General features: G+C 36.5%; 3 protein-coding genes across 3 annotated transcripts; 2 read left to right on the plus strand and 1 right to left on the minus strand.

Annotated features, from left to right (window-relative positions):
* The first annotated feature begins 1,842 nt into the window (after window positions 1–1,842).
* LOC147759153 (uncharacterized) lies at window positions 1,843–7,955 on the plus strand. The gene is made up of 2 exons (XM_086998443.1): window positions 1,843–2,500; window positions 7,106–7,955. Exons 1-2 carry the CDS (start codon window positions 2,299–2,301, stop codon window positions 7,255–7,257), a joined length of 354 nt encoding a protein of 117 aa, XP_086854569.1. The 5' UTR covers window positions 1,843–2,298; the 3' UTR covers window positions 7,258–7,955.
* Window positions 7,956–13,724: 5,769 nt separating this feature from the next.
* On the minus strand, window positions 13,725–14,375 carry LOC147759154 (zinc finger protein 395-like). The gene has a single exon (XM_086998445.1). It carries the CDS (start codon window positions 14,303–14,305, stop codon window positions 13,754–13,756), a length of 552 nt encoding a protein of 183 aa, XP_086854571.1. The 5' UTR covers window positions 14,306–14,375; the 3' UTR covers window positions 13,725–13,753.
* Window positions 14,376–14,996: 621 nt separating this feature from the next.
* Window positions 14,997–18,796, plus strand: LOC147759155 (uncharacterized). Its single transcript, XM_086998442.1, has 6 exons — window positions 14,997–15,189; window positions 16,312–16,458; window positions 16,811–16,866; window positions 17,334–17,413; window positions 17,699–17,799; window positions 18,637–18,796. The coding sequence occupies exons 1-6, from the start codon at window positions 15,003–15,005 to the stop codon at window positions 18,678–18,680; spliced, it is 615 nt and encodes a 204-aa protein (XP_086854568.1). The 5' UTR covers window positions 14,997–15,002; the 3' UTR covers window positions 18,681–18,796.
* The last annotated feature ends 834 nt before the right edge of the window (window positions 18,797–19,630 follow it).

The raw sequence follows: 19,630 nt of genomic DNA on the forward strand, positions 1-19,630 counted from the left end.
TTTGGAGATAAAAGGGAAGAAAAATTTGCAAAGTTCAGTTCATGGTGAAAAGTAGGTCAAAGGTCAATTTCAAGGTCATAGTAAGATTGCCAGTATATGACTTCCTATTCAACTTCAATAGTAACTATGGACCTATCTCTGCCAGTTTTGGAGATATAAGGGACTAGATGTTATAATTTTGGAGTTACCATAATGTGCCTTAAATTTCGTACAGAAAAAATTAATTAAAATAAAGAAAATGTCATTTTGGTCAAAATTCTTGAAATAGGAGGTGCTCTGAAGTTTCAGAAGTTCAAATTTGATGAAATAATGTCATTTTTGACCACAAGTTGTCTGCTTTGCCAAGCCTTATATTTTATTTTTCCAGAGTTCAAAATTTATTATCCATTACCGTACTGCACATTTTGCTTTTACCACCAATATGTACTTTTTGATACAGCGTAACTCGAAAACCGTATGGAATACAAAAAAACCGAGACCACCTCCAGTGTTGGGCTTTACATGCTCTACAAAATGCAAAAAAGAATGGGTCTCTAGCATTAACGGTTCCCGAATTAGAGACAGTTTTCAGTTTCGGTATCTTATGGCCGCTACTCCCGTGAAAATGCACCGATTGACCCCAAATTCATGGAGATGAAAGATGACCTGAAGGGTAACACTTCCCAATAATATTATTGGTTAAGTCTGTGTGGTGTCTGAATAACAGGGCAAAAAAAAAATTTTTCGTAAAAAATTTCATTTTTTTGAAAATTTTGGCCCATTTGACCTTGAAGTAGAGGTCAAAGGTCAAATCCAAGGGTATATTTGAAATCTACACATATGACTTTTGGAAAGCCGTCTATAGAAATTTTTCCCATAACTCCTTCCATAGGGTAGATAATTAGTATTTAATTTTGCCATTTTTAGACAAGGGTGCATTGCAATGAGTGCCACACCCAGACCCCAATACCGACAAAGCCCAAATTTTACGTGGAACGAGTTGAGATTATAGGTGACCTAAATCCATGAGATGGGTACGGGGGCCCTTACCGTCTAGGAGGAGAAGCGGTAACGGTAGCCGTCCGGCGGAGCCGGCGGAGCCGGCGGAGCCAACGGAGCCGGCGGAGCCGGCGGAGCCGGCGGAACGATCCGGACGGGACCGAAACCATGTGTACCGCCAGCGCTAACGCTGGTGGTACAATAAATTATAAGTATCAAGACCAGTGAAGCATCAACATTTTTATTACTTAAGTAAAACATTCTTATTTCTACATTATTTCATTTATTTAGTTTTCATTCATTAGTTATTTATTTATTCATATAATATGTAAACCAATTATCCTGACCACTGACACATTTCTTATTTCCCAACTCACTCACAATAATCCCTAATCTAAAAGCTATATGATATATGCAGTATTTTACGGCATTGGTGGAATTTTTTGCATTGCCTTAGTGTGCTCAGAGTCCGAAACCACAACATCTGTGTTAAACTGTGCACCGCAATCCCCTGCCAAGGATCATCTATATACATGTATATTCAACCCTGTACGGTAATTACTCTGTAATTTCAAACAATTATACTAATTAAAAGAGAAAGCAAAAAGTTAGTATGACTTTGAATTTTGGATTCTAATATTTTGGAAAGTTAGTGAGTTAGTTCTCTTTGAGTCAGAAAGTATACCACAGTAAGCATATGGAAATGATAAATTTTGAAAAAGTGAAAAAAAAAATAAAGAAAAGTTAGGCCTTTCAATAGCAATTACCGTACATATATGAACCAAAAGCCACGTACAAGTATGAGGATGCAAACCAACACATAGACCCCTCAGGGTAAATTATTTTAAGATAAGCCCTGTAGTCCCCCACCTGATATGCATAAAAGCGTTTAGAAAAGCTCTTTCCTTCAATATGTGATGTGGCCAAACAATTTTCACGGTGCATTAAGATAAACAGTAAAAGAATATCCACAATAAATTCGGCAACCGAGAGGTGCGGCAACATATAGATAATTGCGGTAGTATTTATGCCGAAACATCAAAATAAATAGCCCCGCCGTTCGAGCCTTTTAATCAGATTCAGATCAGATTAACCAATCAAAGCAACGGAAAGGGGGTCACGTCACCTTCCCACCAGGCCATGCCATGTAAACAAAGCAGCATGGTCGGCTGTAATGAAGAGTCTGAGGAGGGAGACGCGAAATCTTCGCCAAATTCTCATCTTTCGTGTTGCATGCACATAGAAGAAGGTAGCTAATTAAGAGACTCTAGATACCATCACACGTGTTCGCTGGGAAAATTTTAGAGTCGCAGCGAAACAATGGCGGAAATTTGGCAGCAGAGAAGCCGCTGCTGTTCAGTGGATCCGTACAGTACGGATTTAGATAAAGGATTCGACGATTGGGAAGCCAAACCACGATGTCACTTTTCTTGCTACAGAAAGCTAACTAACAAGAAGGGGCTATCTCAGGCGGCAAAGAAGTATGAGAAAGCTGAGAAACAAGGCAGTCCTGCTGAAGAAGGTATGTCAACATATTGTAATTTGTTTTTAAATCAGCCCTGATCGTGTGATGTTTACATTGTACGTGGCTGATGTTACATAACAATATGTGACTGATAAAAGTGATATGAAAGAAAGAAAAAAAAAAGACAATGATAAAAAAGTTTATTAGTGTTATTATTATTTTATTTGTAAATACTTAGAGGTTTTAAGATATGAAACAACTCATTCTCTGTTGAATAAGACCCCATTTCCAGAGATTAGATATATCTACTTTAGGGGTTCACGCTAAACAGCTGTCAGTGGGGCGGACACGAAAGTTAAATACCCCCTTACAGCTTGTAGTAGGCGGGACGGACATTTAAGCCGGATTATCTGACAGTAATCTAGTGAGACTCCCTGCGGGGACAGATCAATCTAAAAGCTCTGGGAATACAGCCTAAGCTAGCTGTATGTTCTTGCCATGATTAACATCTCATTATTAGTTCATCCATATTAGCATTGCATTTACACAAAATAATGTAAGGCTTCACACAACAAGATATACAAACATATGTTATGGTGGGATTTTATGAGACAGAGGCTTAAGTATCATGGTAGAATCTTTTATGTTATTTGTGGAGTGTTCCTCCCCCCCAGTTACATTGTTGCACATGTGCAACCATTAGTGAATATAAATATGTATAGGCTAAGCCCAACTTCAATGAGAATGTATTTTAGGGAATATTTACTGTATCTTGTGAGCCAGAAAAAGTAGGATAGCTTTTCACAGAACAAGCTGCAATGTGATTAATTTAATTAGGACTGTTAGGAATAATCCTTGTAACTTTCCCTTATGAATAAAATCAGTAAAGGTATACATAAATAGTATCAATAAAGAAATACGTTGACAAACAGTATCAATTAAGGAATAATTATAATGAGTAGGGTGACTGGTAGATGTAGTTCAGTTTAAAGAGAAGAGTCACTTTTATTCAAGGCATCTGATATTAATCTGGGCAGCAGAATGCTAGTGGGCTCCCTATTAATTATTAGATCTTTAAACTTGATTTATTGTACCACCAGCGTTAGCGCTGGCGGTACACATGGTTTCGGTCTCGTCCGGATCGTTCCGCCGGCTCCGCCGGCTCCGCCGGACGGCTACCGTTACCGCTTCTCCTCCTAGACGGTAAGGCCCCCCATACCCATCTCATGGATTTAGGTCACCTATAATCTCAACTCGTTCCACGTAAAATTTGGGCTTTGTCGGTATTGGGGTCTGGGTGTGGCACTCATTGCAATGCACCCTTGTCCAAAAATGGCAAAATTAAATGCTAATTATCTACCCTACGGAAGGAGTTACGGGAAAAATTTCTACAGACGGCTTTCCAAAAGTCATATGTGTAGATTTCAAATATACCCTCAGATTTGACCTTTGACCTTTACTTCAAGGTCAAATGGGCCAAAATTTTCAAAAAAATGAAATTTTTTACGAAAAAAAAATTTTTTGCCCTGTTATTCAGACACCACACAGACTTAAGCAATAATATTATTGGAAAGTGTTACCCTTCAGGTCATCTTTCATCTCCGTGAATTTGGGGTCAATCGGTGCATTTTCACAGGAGTAGCGGCCATAAGATACCGAAACTGAAAACTGTCTCTAATTCGGGAACCGTTAATGCTAGAGACCCATTCTTTTTTGCATTTTGTAGAGCATGTAAAGCCCAACACTGGAGGTGGTCTCGGTTTTTTTGTATTCCATACGGTTTTCGAGTTACGCTGTATCAAAAAGTATATATTGGTGGTGAAAGGAAAATGTACGGAAGCCCACTGGTGCCATATGTAGAAAAAAAAATTATCTCGAAATTTCGAGATACTATTTTGAAATTTGAACAAAAAAATTTACCACCAGCGTTAGCGCTGGCGGTACACATGGTTTCGGTCCCGTCCGGTCCGTTCCGCCGGCTCCGCCGCCATGTTACCGTTACCGCTTCTCCTCCTAGACGGTAAGGGCCCCCGTACCCATCTCATGGATTTAGGTCACCTATAATCTCAACTCGTTCCACGTAAAATTTGGGCTTTGTCGGTATTGGGGTCTGGGTGTGGCACTCATTGCAATGCACCCTTGTCTAAAAATGGCAAAATTAAATGCTAATTATCTACCCTACAGAAGGAGTTACGGGAAAAATTTCTATAGACGGCTTTCCAAAAGTCATATGTGTAGATTTCAAATATACCCTCGGATTTGACCTTTGACCTTTACTTCAAGGTCAAATGGGTCAAAATTTTCAAAAAAATGAAATTTTTTATGAAAAAAAAATTTTTTGCCCTGTTATTCAGACGCCACACAGACTTAACCAATAATATTATTGGAAAGTGTTACCCTTCAGGTCATCTTTCATCTCCGTGAATTTGGGGTCAATCGGTGCATTTTCACAGGAGTAGCGGCCATAAGATACCGAAACTGAAAACTGTCTCTAATTCGGGAACCGTTAATGCTAGAGACCCATTCTTTTTCATTCATTTTGTAGAGCATGTAAAGCCCAACACTGGAGGTGGTCTCGGTTTTTTTGTATTCCATACGGTTTTCGAGTTACGCTGTATCAGAAAGTACATATTGGTGGTGAAAGGAAAATGTACGGAAGCCGACTGGTGCCATATGTAGAAAAAAAAATTATCTCGAAATTTCGAGATACTATTTTGAAATTTGAACAAAAAAAATTTTTATCTCGAAATTTCGAGATAGCATTTTGAAATTTGAACAAAAAAAAAATTATCTCGAAATTTCGAGATAGCATTTTGATATTTGAGCAAAAAAATTTATCTCGAAATTTCGAGATAGTATTTTGAAATTTGAACAAAAAAAATGCTATCTCGAAATTTCGAGATAATTTTTTTTTTCAACATATGGCACCAGTCGGCTTCCGTAAAAATGTGCAGTACGGTAATGGATAATAAATTTTGAACTCCGGAAAAATAAAACATAATGCTTGGCAAAGCAGACAACTTGTGGTCAAAAATGACATTATTTTATCAAATTTAAACTTCTGCAACTTCAGAGAACCTCCCATTTCAAGAACTTTGACCAAAATGACCTTTTCTTTATTTTAATTAATTTTTTCTGTAGGAAATTTATGGCACATTATGGTAACTCCAAAATTATAACATTTAGTCCCTTATATCTCCAAAACTGGCAGAGATAGGTCCATAGTTACTATTGAAGTTGAATAGGAAGTCATATACTGGCAATCTTACTGTGACCTTGACATTGACCTTTGACCTACTTTTCACCATGAACTGAACTTTGCAAATTTTGCTTCCCTTTTATCTCCAAAACTGGCAGAGATAGGTCCATAGTTACTATTGAAGTTGAATAGGAAGTCATATACTGGCAATCTTACTGTGACCTTGAAATTGACCTTTGACCTACTTATCACCATGAACTGAACTTTGCAAATTTTGCTTCCCTTTTATCTCCAAAACTGGCAGAGATAGGTCCATAGTTACTATTGAACTTGAATAGGAAGTCATATACTGGCAATTTTACTGTGACCTTGAAATTGACCTTTGACCTACTTTTCACCTTGAACTGAACTTTGCAAAATTTGCTTCCCTTTTATCTCCAAAACTGGCAGAGATAGGTCCATAGTTACTATTGAAGTTGAATAGGAAGTCATATACTGGCAATCTTACTGTGACCTTGAAATTGACCTTTGACCTACTTTTCACCATGAACTGAACTTTGCAAATTTTGCTTCCCTTTTATCTCCAAAACTGGCAGAGATAGGTCCATAGTTACTATTGAAGTTGGATAGGAAGTCATATACTGGCAATTTACTGTGACCTTGAAATTGACCTTTGACCTACCTTACAATGAACTTAACTTTGATTGCACCATTTTTAGTTATATATATTTTTTGCATATTTTGAAAATTCTTGTTGATTGCATTTTTACAGCTTGTCAAGCACAAGACTGGTGGCTGCACCCCTTATTTTGTGTATGTGGGGGTCTATACGAATGCGCTTGCTCCAGCTGGTGGTACAATATTCGGAGGCGGTATCGCCTCTCTGATCCTCTAGTTTGTCTTAGTTGCAACAAATATTAAACAGTGGGTCTCATTTGCCTATAGTTTGTTACAGCTTAGTTCCTCATAAAAGGAACATGTTGAGCCACTAATACATTGAATCCTATACCTACCCTATGCCCTTTGAATCATGAGGATATATGTAATTATAGTTGTTAATATCACTTGGTGTCAATCATGTGATAAACTCACATGCGACTGTCTTATCTTATTTCATTATTATTTATTTATTTTATAGTTAAATCATAGTGATTGTATATACAATTGCACTTGCAACAATCAAGGATTTGCGGTCTGCTCTGTATTTGCTAAATCATTTGTGTATCCAGGTATCCAGATGTTTTTATTTGAAATATGTATTCTATGTTGTCTTTTTATTTATACAGGGCAACTGTTTTTATAACTGAATTTTGAGCACATTACTATTTTTACATATCTTTGTTACACCCACTTGGATATTTATCCAATGTTAAAGTTGTTTCTGTAGTAGTCAGTATCTGCACATTATAATGCACTAATATATATGGTATGAAAAGTAAAATGTTATTTTGCTTCTTTTACAGAACCATCAACCAGTTGTACTCTTCCCAAAATACAAGGTCCATCTCCCAAGAAATTGAGATCAGTCTCAGGGTTTGGTATATCAAAGTCACCAGTGCTGCCAGCTATCTGCATTATTTGTAAAAAAAAAAAAAGTTGTGGTCACTTAGTCTAATTTTTGCAAGTGTTTTGATATTTAATGGGGAGACACTCATTTTGATGTAATTTTCACATTCATAATATTTTTTTTATTGTTTTGTATGCCCTTAATTTGTTTGAGATTGAGCTATTTAATTCCTGCCAGAAGTGTTTTTCGATTTTTATGTTCAATATTTCTAAAAGGTTTTCTATTTGATATAATTTCTTTGGTGGGTTGTTATCTTCGGATAGATTCTGTCCATGTGTTTCCCTTTGTATCTTGCTCAAGACTGTGCACCTGATTTACAGTTCTATTATGTACTAGTACTAGTTGTTCCAGTCTAAGACTAATCTTTAGACAGGTTTAGTTATAGTTGAAATAATAGGGTAACTGCCAAGCTTAGCTCTAAAAATGGTATTGCTAGCCTGCTTTCTTAGACCTAAAATCCATTTGCAAAACTTTAAGTGTACCTGTTCGAATGGCATTTTATTAATCTTTTTCAGATATGCACAAGAAATGTAGAAACTTATAATTTCACAGTTGAAATAATTAAGTTGGAAAAATATATTATATATATCATAAAAGCCTTGTTAAATGTGAGCTGTTATTTCTTTTAATATGCTGTTATTACTAGACAATGCTGCAATTAATTGCAACAATTAAACTTCTTTAAAAATTGTACCTCTGCAATTTAAAGATAAACTTGAACATAAAAAACTCAATTATTCTACCTAGTGAAGCACTTATATATTTTTGAAATAATTTTTTGAGCACTTGCCAGCTTCATAAACAGACAGTCCGCATGATACCTAGTTTGTAACTCTACACATATATTTATACTATTTATCAGTGTAAAATATTGAGTCAAATAATTTTAAGTGATTATATGCGCTTTAACACACCTGAGAATTTAAAATGCATTCAATGTAACATTACTGAACATACATGCAAGTGATTATATGATCACTATATTGGGTAATAGTGTGACCTGTGTGCGATTGTAGAAGTGGTACAGTGCACAGTCTACGGGCTATACTACATACCTTTTTGCCGTGAATTCACGTCATCATTTAGCCAATTATATAAATACACCTAAAATACATGTATTTTCCAACTATTTAAATCTTTCTCTCGATATTGACATCGATTTTAAAAACCTAGGACGTATTTTTTTTATTGAAACAACGCATGGGAATCATCTATTAAATGTGCAAGCTTCGCATGGAAATTCATTGTTTACATCGATCAGATGTAGGTCAAGTGATCACGTGACCCCTTTCCATTGCTTTGATTGGTTTAAAGGGTAGAACGGCAGCACTTGGAACTACTCGGATGTCTCCGCACTCGACAGTCGAGGATTGCCGATTGGAACGGCAGGGCTATTCATTTTGATGTTTTGGCATAAATACTATCGCAATTATCTATATGTTGGCGCATCCTACGGTTGCCGAATTTATTGTGGATATTTTTTAACTGTTTATCTTCATGGCACCGTGAAAATTGTCTGGCCACTGGAGCTTTTCACACAATGAAACGATAGACCAGTGTAGGTAAGGGACTACTGGGCAACACCACCATACATGCACTGTAAATGGGTTTTGAAGCCAGTTAATTCAAGCAGAACATGACCATAGGCATGTGACCCAGCCCAAACAGTGGAAAATAAACTGTGAAATGTATTCCACTTAGATTCCTGAATTAAATAAACATCAAGTGCACGCAGAGAGCTCAGTTGTCCAATTCAATTCTGTTGTTTATTTTTCTTTTGTTGTGAACACAACACTGAGAAAAATAGCAATAACTTCAACAAAATATTAACATGAGTTTGTACAATAACAACTAGAGGATCAGAGAGGCGATACCGCCTCCGAATATTGTACCACCAGCTGGAGCAAGTGCATTCGTATAGACCCCCACATACACAAAAGAAGGGACACAGCCACCAGTCTTATGCTTGACAAGCTGTAAAAATGCAATCAACAAGAATTTTCAAAATATGCAAAAAAATAAATATAACTTAAAATGGTACAATCAAAGTTAAGTTCATCGTAAGGTAGGTCAAAGGTCAATTTCAAGGTCACAGTAAATTGCCAGTATATGACTTCATATTCAACTTTAATGGTAACTATGGACCTATCTCTGCCAGGTTTGGAGTTAAAAGAGAAAGAAATTTGCAAAGTTCAGTTCATAGTGAAAAGTAGGTCAAAGGTCAATTTCAAGGTCACATTTAGATTACCAGTATATGACTTTCCATGCAAGTTCAATAGAAACTATGGACCTATCTCTGCCAGTTTTGGAGATAAAAGTTAACCAAAATTTGCAAAATTCAATTCATGATAAAAAGTAGGTCAAAGGTCAATTTCAAGGTCACACTTAGATTGCCAGTATATGACTTTCCATGCAAGTTCAATAGAAACTATGGACCTATCTCTGACTTCCTATTCAAGTTCAATAGTAACTATGGACCTATCTCTGCCAGTTTTGTAGATAAAAGGGAAAAAAAATATGCAAAGTTCAGTTCATGGTGAAAAGTAGGTCAAAGGTCAATTTCAAGGTCACATTTAGATTGCCAGTATATGACTTCCTATTCAACTTCAATAGTAACTATGGACCTATCTCTGCCAGTTTTGGAGATATAAGGGACTATATGTTTTAATTTTGGAGTTACCATAATGTGCCATAAATTTCCTACAGAAAAAATTAATTAAAATAAAGAAAAGGTCATTTTGGTCAAAATTCTTGAAATAAGAGGTGCTCTGAAGTTCCAGATGTTCAAATTGGATGAAATAATGTCATTTTTGACCACAAGTTGTCTGCTTTGCCAAGCCTTATGTTTTATTTTTCCGGAGTTCAAAATTTATTATCCATTACCGTACTCCACATTTTGCTTTCACCACCAATATGTGCCAGTATATGACTTCCTATTCAAGTCCAATAAAAACTATGGACCTATCTCTGCCAGTTTTGGAGATAAAAGGGAAGCAAAATTTGCAAAGTTCAGTTCATGGTGAAAAGTAGGTCAAAGGTCAATTTCAAGGTTGAATTTAGATTGCCAGTATATGACTTCCTATTCAACTTCAATAGTAACTATGGACCTATCTCTGCCAGGTTTGGAGTTAAAAGAGAAAGAAATTAGCAGAGTTCAGTTCATGGTGAAAAGTAGGTCAAAGGTCAATTTCAAGGTCACATTTAGATTGCCAGTAAATGACTTCCTATTCAACTTCAATAGTAACTATGGACCTATCTCTGCCAGTTTTGAAGATAAAAGGGAAGCAAAATTTGCAAAGTTCAGTTCATGGTGAAAAGTAGGTCAAAGGTCAATTTCAAGGTCGAATTTAGATTGCTAGTATATGACTTCCTATTCAACTTCAATAGTAACTATGGACCTATCTCTGCCAGGTTTGGAGTTAAAAGAGAAAGAAATTAGCAGAGTTCAGTTCATGGTGAAAAGTAGGTCAAAGGTCAATTTCAAGGTCACATTTAGATTGCCAGTATATGACTTCCTATTCAACTTCAATAGTAACTATGGACCTATCTCTGCCAGTTTTGAAGATAAAAGGGAAGCAAAATTTGCAAAGTTCAGTTCATGGTGAAAAGTAGGTCAAAGGTCAATTTCAAGGTCACATTTAGATTGCCAGTATATGACTTCCTATTCAACTTCAATAGTAACTATGGACCTATCTCTGCCAGTTTTGGAGATATAAGGGACTAAATGTTATAATTTTGGAGTTACCTTAATGTGCCATAAATTTCCTACAGAAAAAATTAATTAAAATAAAGAAAAGGTCATTTTGGTCGAAATTCTTGAAATGGGAGGTGCTCTGAAGTTCCAGAAGTTCAAATTTGATGAAATAATGTCATTTTTGACCACAAGTTGTCTGCTTTGCCAAGCCTTATGTTTTATTTTTCCAGAGTTCAAAATTTATTATCCATTACCGTACTGCACATTTTGCTTTCACCACCAATATGTACTTTTTGACACAGCGTAGCTCGAAAACCGTATGGAATACAAAAAAACGGAGACCACCTCCAGTGTTGGGCTTTACATGCTCTACAAAATGCAAAAAAGAATGGGTCTCTAGCATTAACGGTCCCCGAATTAGAGACAGTTTTCAGTTTCGGTATCTTATGGCCGCTACTCCCGTTAAAATGCACCGATTGACCCCAAATTCACGGAGATGAAAGATGACCTGAAGGGTATCATTTTCCAATAATATTATTGGTTAAGTCTGTGTGGTGTCTGAATAACAGCGCAAATAATTTTTTTTTCGTAAAAAAATTCATTTTTTTGAAAAATTTGGCCTGTTTGACCTTGAAATAAAGGTCAAAGGTCAAATCCAAGGGCATATTTGAAATCTACACATATGACTTTTGGAAAGCCGTCTGTAGAAATTTTTCCCATAATTCCTTCCGTAGGGTAGATAATTAGCATTTAATTTTGCCATTTTTGGACAAGGGTGCATTGCAATGAATGCCACACCTAGACCCCAATACCGACAAAGCCCAAATTTTACGTGGAACGAGTTGAGATTATAGGTGACCTAAATCCAAGAGATGGGTATGGGGGCCCTTACCGTCTAGGAGGAGAAGCGGTAACGGTAACATGGCGGCGGAGCCGGCGGAGCCGGCGGAGCCGGCGGAGCCGCAGGAGCCGGCGGAACGGACCGGACGGGACTAAAACCATGTGTACCGCCAGCGCTAACGCTGGTGGTACAATAATAATGACAAAATGAGAATATTCAAAATAATGATAATAATTTGTATGCCCCCCCCCACTCAAAAATCGATGAGGGGTCAATTAACTGAAGCCTCCATGCATGGTCTTGTTATAAATAAAAATTCCCCATTAAGATAAGCACATATCCCAGCAAGCACTTGTGGTCATACCTTATCAGTAGCCCTATCTTATACCTGAGAGTACACTTTCCCTGCTTGCTATATCAGGTCAGTAGATTTGTATGTGTCAAGTAAGCAATGAGATGCTATTTATATCTTCTGCTGCATGGGCCAATTTAGAAAGGATTTGGTGGTGGCAATAATGCAGCTATCAGTGTGTGTGTGTGTGTGTGTGTGTGTGTGTGTGTGTTGGGAGAGAGAGGGTTTGGAAGAACCCTCCACAACGAAGCTTTTAACAAGTTTTGTGAAGGAGTAGGACTCCGACCTTGCCTTATGTAATACTGTTGATCACAAGATCTCAGCTTTATGTCAACAAAGCTATATGCTATTTTTAAAAACATTCCAAGGGCAAATTCAGTTTCTTTATTGATTGACATTAGTGTATTTATTCATTGATAATTTTTAAAGGGGGGAGGTAAAACCACTCTGACTGAGCTCTCAGTCAAATACATCCAAAACATTCCCATTCAAGAAAATCTAATTCCTTCTAAAGTAATGAAATCCTTAACTGGATCAAGAATTAATGTCAAATAGTCCAGAATACATAAGAGATTAAACAACAATGGCAGTAGGATTTTTATAAAATTAAATGAATAGACATTAAACCCTCCTTATAAAAAATCCTGCATTTGACTCTGCAAGTCACAAGATTGTGCAATTAATAATGGAGTGCTATTTATAACTCTCACTCTGGGAAACCCCCTTCTAAAATATAAATGACACAATATGAGTAATAAATATTATCTGCATAATATCATGAAATGGAGCAATACTCACTCAAATCAATTCCACTGTATATCACTCTGTGGCAACATTTTTTTATCATATTATACTATATAAAATTGTTGCTTTAGTAAAATTTTCAAAGGAAATACATTGAAAATATGCAACAAATATGCATATGATTAATATTTCAAATTGAGGACAGTGAGGGTGAAAAACATCATCTTTTTTATTCTTCTTCGAAAAATGTTATCATATATTACACTTCTCACCTCCAAATTCTTGTTTCCTTACTTTCCGCAAACGGCAAAAGTTACAACTTACTGTCCCCAACCCTTTATTACAATTTCTCTGTACTCATTCAAAAAACCAATGCAAAAATTTTACATCAATAAAAAAACGCATCGCACTGAGAAATGCATGATGCAAGAAAAAAAACCCGATCCACCCCCTACGACGCCAATAACGTTGCTCACAATATACAGTTACCATACAGCGGCATTGTTAACGTGAACCGCGATGCCGCAGCACGCGTGCCTGGACGCCGCGCAGTAAACGATCACGTTCCGTGTCAAACAGCTGTTTAAGGGTGACCTAGTTTTGCCAACTTTAGCGGTGCGCGCATGGGCACGTTGATGTTACGCCACCGGTCACGAACCCCCACGAATTCTCCTCAACAGCTGTTTTGTTCAGTAATTCTTGACATGTACGAAAATTCTTTGACCTGTATTTAATAGCCAATATTTCCGTGGCAGAGGGAATTTTTTGATGACGCGAAAATAAACCGTTGGGGAAAATCCCAATTTGCGTTTTTTGACGTTTAATCTAGAGCTCAAATCTTACACTGTTACATAGAATAGTAATACGATCAATTTGATAATTTTTTTTCTGTATTTTCTCTCCCTACAAAAACTTACCCTGTCCTCAACGGTACGTCGATCACTTGTGACACTGTCCTTTTCTTGTTTGTTTCTGAGGACAAAGTTATCGAAGGAGTCGGGTCGCTTTTTAAGTTCAAGTCCGCCATCTTTGAGTAATCCGTGTCCATGTCTTGCAATCTGGCAGATTTTCGACTCTCTAACAGCCGAACCTCTTCCAGCGGTCTCATGAGCTCCGGAACACTGTCCTGGTCTTCCCCGGCGTCCGGTATAATGATCACAATGTCCTCGGGTTTGTTGTGTTTTATCACCACCCCTGACAGTTCCCGGCCATGATGGGTGAGGAAAACTTTCTGGCCCCGCTTTAGTTTGGCGTCCGTGATACTCTGAAAACCCGGACCAATGATATCAGTGTCAAGGATCTCTTTTGTGTGACCATCGTCGAAGTTGACGGTGTAAAAAGTCCGACCGTTCGGTGTCGGATTTGACCCCTCCAGAACGCCCGAGTAATACCGTCCATCTTGCCACTGAGCAGCCACTCTCGTGCCTACAATAGAACGCTTCGCTAGGCGTCTTGTCCCAAACATCGTCTCTCGAAACTCCCTCAACCGTTCCCCAAGGTATCGTTCCACTTTTCTAAGGTTTTTGGGGTAAGCAATACCAGGAGATTTATTAGATTTTTTGCCTTAAAGTTGATGTCGCAGTTTCACCGGTTGCTTACATCAGCGGTTTGTTTTGGTCTAGATGGGAGGCGTGGAAATACCGGCAAACTTGGTGTACCACGTGACATTGTTTTGGTCCGCTGATTGGTTCATTGCAATAGTTTCTACCTTATGATTGGTTTAAAGTTCTAAAACTGTCAATCAATCAAAAGTGACAACCAGCTGATTGTTAAGATTTTTTTCAATACAACTTTTATTTCACTGATTTAGTACTTAGATATGAGATCAATACAGATATTCACTACCATTTTATCGTACAGACAACATATATTCTTCTCATTTTGTGTCCTTGAGCGTCAATTTTGTTTCGATCTGCCAGGTTTTTTACCGCAACAAGCTCCGCCCTACATTCTGTTTATATAGATTCTATGAAGTCAAATTTTACCCTCTGCAAAACATCTACCTAGTATTTCAGTAATGCCACAAAGATCACAAATATACTTTTTAAGCTGTGGATTAAGCCGGAAACCACTGATTAATGCCTTTAATACATACTTACACATTTGTGACACTTTGAATACGTTTTACTAAATTGGGGCAATTTTCCAAAAGGGGAGGGAGGATGTTGGAACAGCGGCAACAAACGCGGTGCTCAGGTCACAGGTTGTTCATAACACATCCCGAAGATCCCACTAAAAATGTCAGCCCCCTTGTAACAGCACAGATGCCACCGTGGACATCTTGGAGTAGTTCGCTCATTCTTTTTGTGACTTTGGCATCGGCGTTAGGGCACCCAGAGCAGTTTGAAGGTATATGCGGCGCGTTTATTTGCTCACCTGAAACTTATATAGTATTCGAATATACAGTTTGCTAAGCCTAATCGTTTGTTCAAGTTATCTGAATGAAATAGACATATTGTACGTGTATCTTTGTAAATAACATGTGAATGCTGTATGTGTTCAGACCCATATATATTTGGTGCTTGAAACTCCAAAATTGTGCTATTTATTTGCATACATGTACCGGTATATCTGCATGGCTTTCTTATTATTCTACTTGGCCACCCCCCCCCCCCCCCCCCCCGGCCCCCTCCTCCCCAAAAATAAATGAATAATAATAGCAACAACAACAACAATAATAATAATAACGGTTAAAAATAAAACAAGTATAGCAAAGGGAACATGGGCAACTTGATTAGAACTTGGAAAAATGTTAATAATTAATTTTAAATTAATAATAAATATTACGTACTGTTGTACATCAGATGTACAAGTACACCTGTAGCGATTTGGGGTGAGTGCAGAAAAATCACCAGCCAGACCAGGAATCGAACCCGGGACCTCTCGCTAACAGGGCGAGTGCTCTTACCTACTGAGCTATCCGACCGGTTCTACCTGCGTCTGGCACTACACACCAAACCATGCACATACACATTATCTTTGTAACAAGGTTTCCCATCGGTGAAATAGATTTTTCTAGATCACTTGTGACATTAGCGATATTGAAATTACAAATCATGTCTAAGATTAATTATATATACATCATTTCTGAGATTAAGTACGACATTTTTTTTTAACCAGCAATGATATCCTAACTTTTGGTCAACTCGCATCAATGAATCAGCAGTTCTGTAGCCAGGTCGATTGGTGGTATTCGAAAGAACCCATTTTTTTGCCAGAAAAAGGTCTCCTTTGGGCAAAATTATATCTAGGTACATGAAGGTTTCATGGTAAAAGGTCCATTTTTTTTCAGATAAAGAACCACCCATTTGAAATCAGCCATAAATGATAACAATTTTAAGAAAAGCGCTTATAGATGACAGGCCTTTCAAAATCATGTCTAATAGCTTAAATGATTTTTTGGTCCCTTTAGAAATGATTTACTTTCAGTTTTATTATACCTGATATGTTTTACTTGTAATTGCGTTACAGATTATTTACTATGTCGTCACTGTGGCCATGAGGTTGCCAAGGCGTCACATTTGTTACACGTACCTAGTCCACTGGCCCTGAGACAGAGAAACGACACAATACTGGGCGTGAAGGAAGTCCTCATACAGCTCTTTCAAAATCCACAAGGTAAATATATCCAAGTGTACTTGAAAGGGATGTGATGATGTACATGCATAACAAGAATTCCCTGCGAATATTATAATCATTAATGTAATATATGATATCATAAACAGTATTGCAGGAAAAGAAGGCTACCACATGCAGTTGTATAAATTGTGTATATTTAGTGGGAATGCAGGTTGTAATGAACTGTGTTAAGTCTGCAAAGTTATACATATGAAAAATGAAATAAGAGTCATAAACATACATATATAACTCATTTAAAGCATATGCTATTGTACTAGCGTTATCAACTGAACTGTTTTTATTATATATTATTATTATTATTTATTATTATTATTATTATTATTAATTTCAGGAAGTCAGTTTGAAATAATTGCAGCTCAAAAGGCAGATGTTTATAAGTTAAATAAGGTAATGTGATTTGAAAATATTCAGTCTGTGCTATGCAGTTGGTAAATTTTGTGAAATAAGAGCATCTGTAGTGTAGCCTGCTTTGAATTTCTGACTTTCACTGTCACTTCAATTATATTTACAAAAAAAAAAAAAAAATAGAAGAAAATGATCATGTTGAAAAGTTTGATTAGCTATAGAATTTAAATAAGATTTGAAAGTTTATTGTTGTTGTTTTTTTTTTTTTCTTGCAATACCATGAGAAATAAACTGATACTTTACCAGCCAATATTTCACTTGCTTGCTGTCCATGTACAGAAACATTGGCTGGGGAAGTGTCAGCTCATTTCTCAAGCTGTCTACCAAAAAAATAAATAAATAAATAAACAAATAGAAAAATGATCCATCTTTCATTTGGATTCTAGACACCATATTATGCATATTTTTGTTTACCTATTTTTAGACTTTTTTCCTTTAATTGATTCCAGGCATTTATTGAACATTCCTGGTTCCCTGGGCTGACCTGGAGGGTCAGTGTCTGTCCTCGCTGTGGTCATCATTTAGGATGGTAAGGGGAACACACACCATATGTAAATATAACACACATTTGCACACACATAGTGTCTGTACTATAGCTATGGAGAGCACATTTTATTCTCTGCTATGTTTATGCTTAAAAGTATGTACCCATTGATGGGCAGCTGAGTAAAAAGACAAGATTACCAATTTTAACAGCTTCCTCCAGTCTTTATTTCTGTGCTATAATAACTACTACACACTCAGATATTTTATTGTTTTCTATAGTTGATTTAATTGAGCAAAAGTTGCCATACATTTATGTGATATATTTTAGGTTCTTTGAGCCCCATACCCATGATTTACCAGAGACCTACCCTGAAGCCATCAAAGACGGGTTTGTTGGTCTCATTCTGGAGAATTTACTGCATCAGGACTGTAAGTGTGCAAGCACAAGCAGAACATAATTAGTTACTTTGCATCCTTTAACACCACTGCCATTTCTCCCCAGCATTGTTAAGCACTACTTCACTGTGGTAACCTTACTCCACTTCAGTATAGATTCACCCTAGAAAATTCAACATATTAAATATAATAACTTATTATTAAATTTAAAAACTTTGTGTAATAACCAATTTTTTAAAATCAAAATTACACCTTAATTTCTGGGACCCAGAAGTGCAAAATTTCTTGAATCTGTAAGTGAAAACATAGAGGGAGTAATGGCCCAGCAGGATTCAGTAACAGCGCAGTGAGTAATAAAGTGGAGACAAGTTATAAGAGGAGATGCCATATAATTATTAAAATATAACCATACTTTTCACAAAACACAGATATACATAGCAGCCTCAAGTATGGCAGATTTAACATCATCTCTACTAAGGTCCTTTTCACATCAAATATGCTGATGCACTTTCTGCAATTGACAGCAAAGCAGCTAGCCTGCATGGCGATACAATGAAAATGAAAAAGAGTCACCAAAACGGATTACCCTTAGTATTATATATTACTCTAATTGTACGAAGAGGCCATATATATTGCTTAAGTATACTGCCTGATGTGAAAAGCCTAAGAGTTACATCTAGCACAATTTCTTTAATGCAATGGTACCATTTAATACATTTTCTCCTCAGCATATAAACTGCACTTGCCTAATACACACTTATTAGTTGTTGTGTAGTTACTGGTTAAAATGACATATTTAGGCAGTGTAGGAGTTCCGATAATCTAGCTAAATTGAAATTGAAAAATAATTTATACTTTTTTTCTTTTCAGTTGCTGATTCACTTCTTATAACTCCGAAGTCTTATCTTAGCTGACATCAGCTCATACAGTGACAAACTGAGATATGTGCAGATTGTGCTCTTCCTTTCTCACCTAACACAATTTAATTTTATATCCAGATATAAAATTTTGTTGTTTACCATTGCTACATTAAAAAATGAAAGTCATTGTTGCATGATTGCAGATGAAGGTGTAAAATGACTACATCCAATATAACATGTCTTGAGTAGTGGCATTACGTCAGGAGTCATTTTAACTGAAAGTTAATTTAATTAATGTTAGAATACCTTCATGTAACATTGCAGCACTTGCTCATTTTCAAGATTATATCTTAAAAAGTTTACAGAAATGCATGAAAAGAAGATTAAGTGATTTTTTCTTGTGATAGTGCATTTATTTTATGTAATAAAACCTTCAGAATTCTACAGTAATTGTCTTAGTATTTATGAGAGTGTCTTAATCTTGGAATTGCATGTACAGCCTTTTGCAACTTTCTTTTTTTTTTCTAATTCTTAAAGAATAAATACATACAGTTAGATATACAGATGTACAATAAATGAAAATTAATCAAACCATAAGTAATGAAAGAAAGGAGAAAAGTCTTACTTTGCATAAACATTTTGAAGGTAATGGGATGGGCCCATTATTAGAAGTAGTGTGACAGTGTAATAAGCTAGGACCCTAGAAAGTTAATAAATTTTAATTTAATTTTAATTTAATTGATTAAAAAAAAAAAACGGAAAAGATCTGAAAACGAGTTTGGATCTTGCACGAATGAATGAGCTAGCGGATGAAAATAAAGACGCGTGAACAAAATCCGTGACAAAATTCTCCAGCGTTATAATTCGTGATACATCAAGAGAACCTTTACGACATACTTTATAAAGGGTATCGGTTTTTGGCAAATATTGATTAGTCCCCCAGTGACACCATAATATTATTTGTTCAGCAAAATGCCAAAATTTGTAGAATATATGAATAAAGC

The sequence above is a fragment of the Lingula anatina genome, unplaced genomic scaffold, assembly GCF_051362555.1.
Source record: "Lingula anatina isolate TDL-2025a unplaced genomic scaffold, LinAna3.0 unanchor82, whole genome shotgun sequence".
NCBI classification, from domain to species: Eukaryota; Metazoa; Brachiopoda; class Lingulata; order Lingulida; family Lingulidae; genus Lingula; species Lingula anatina.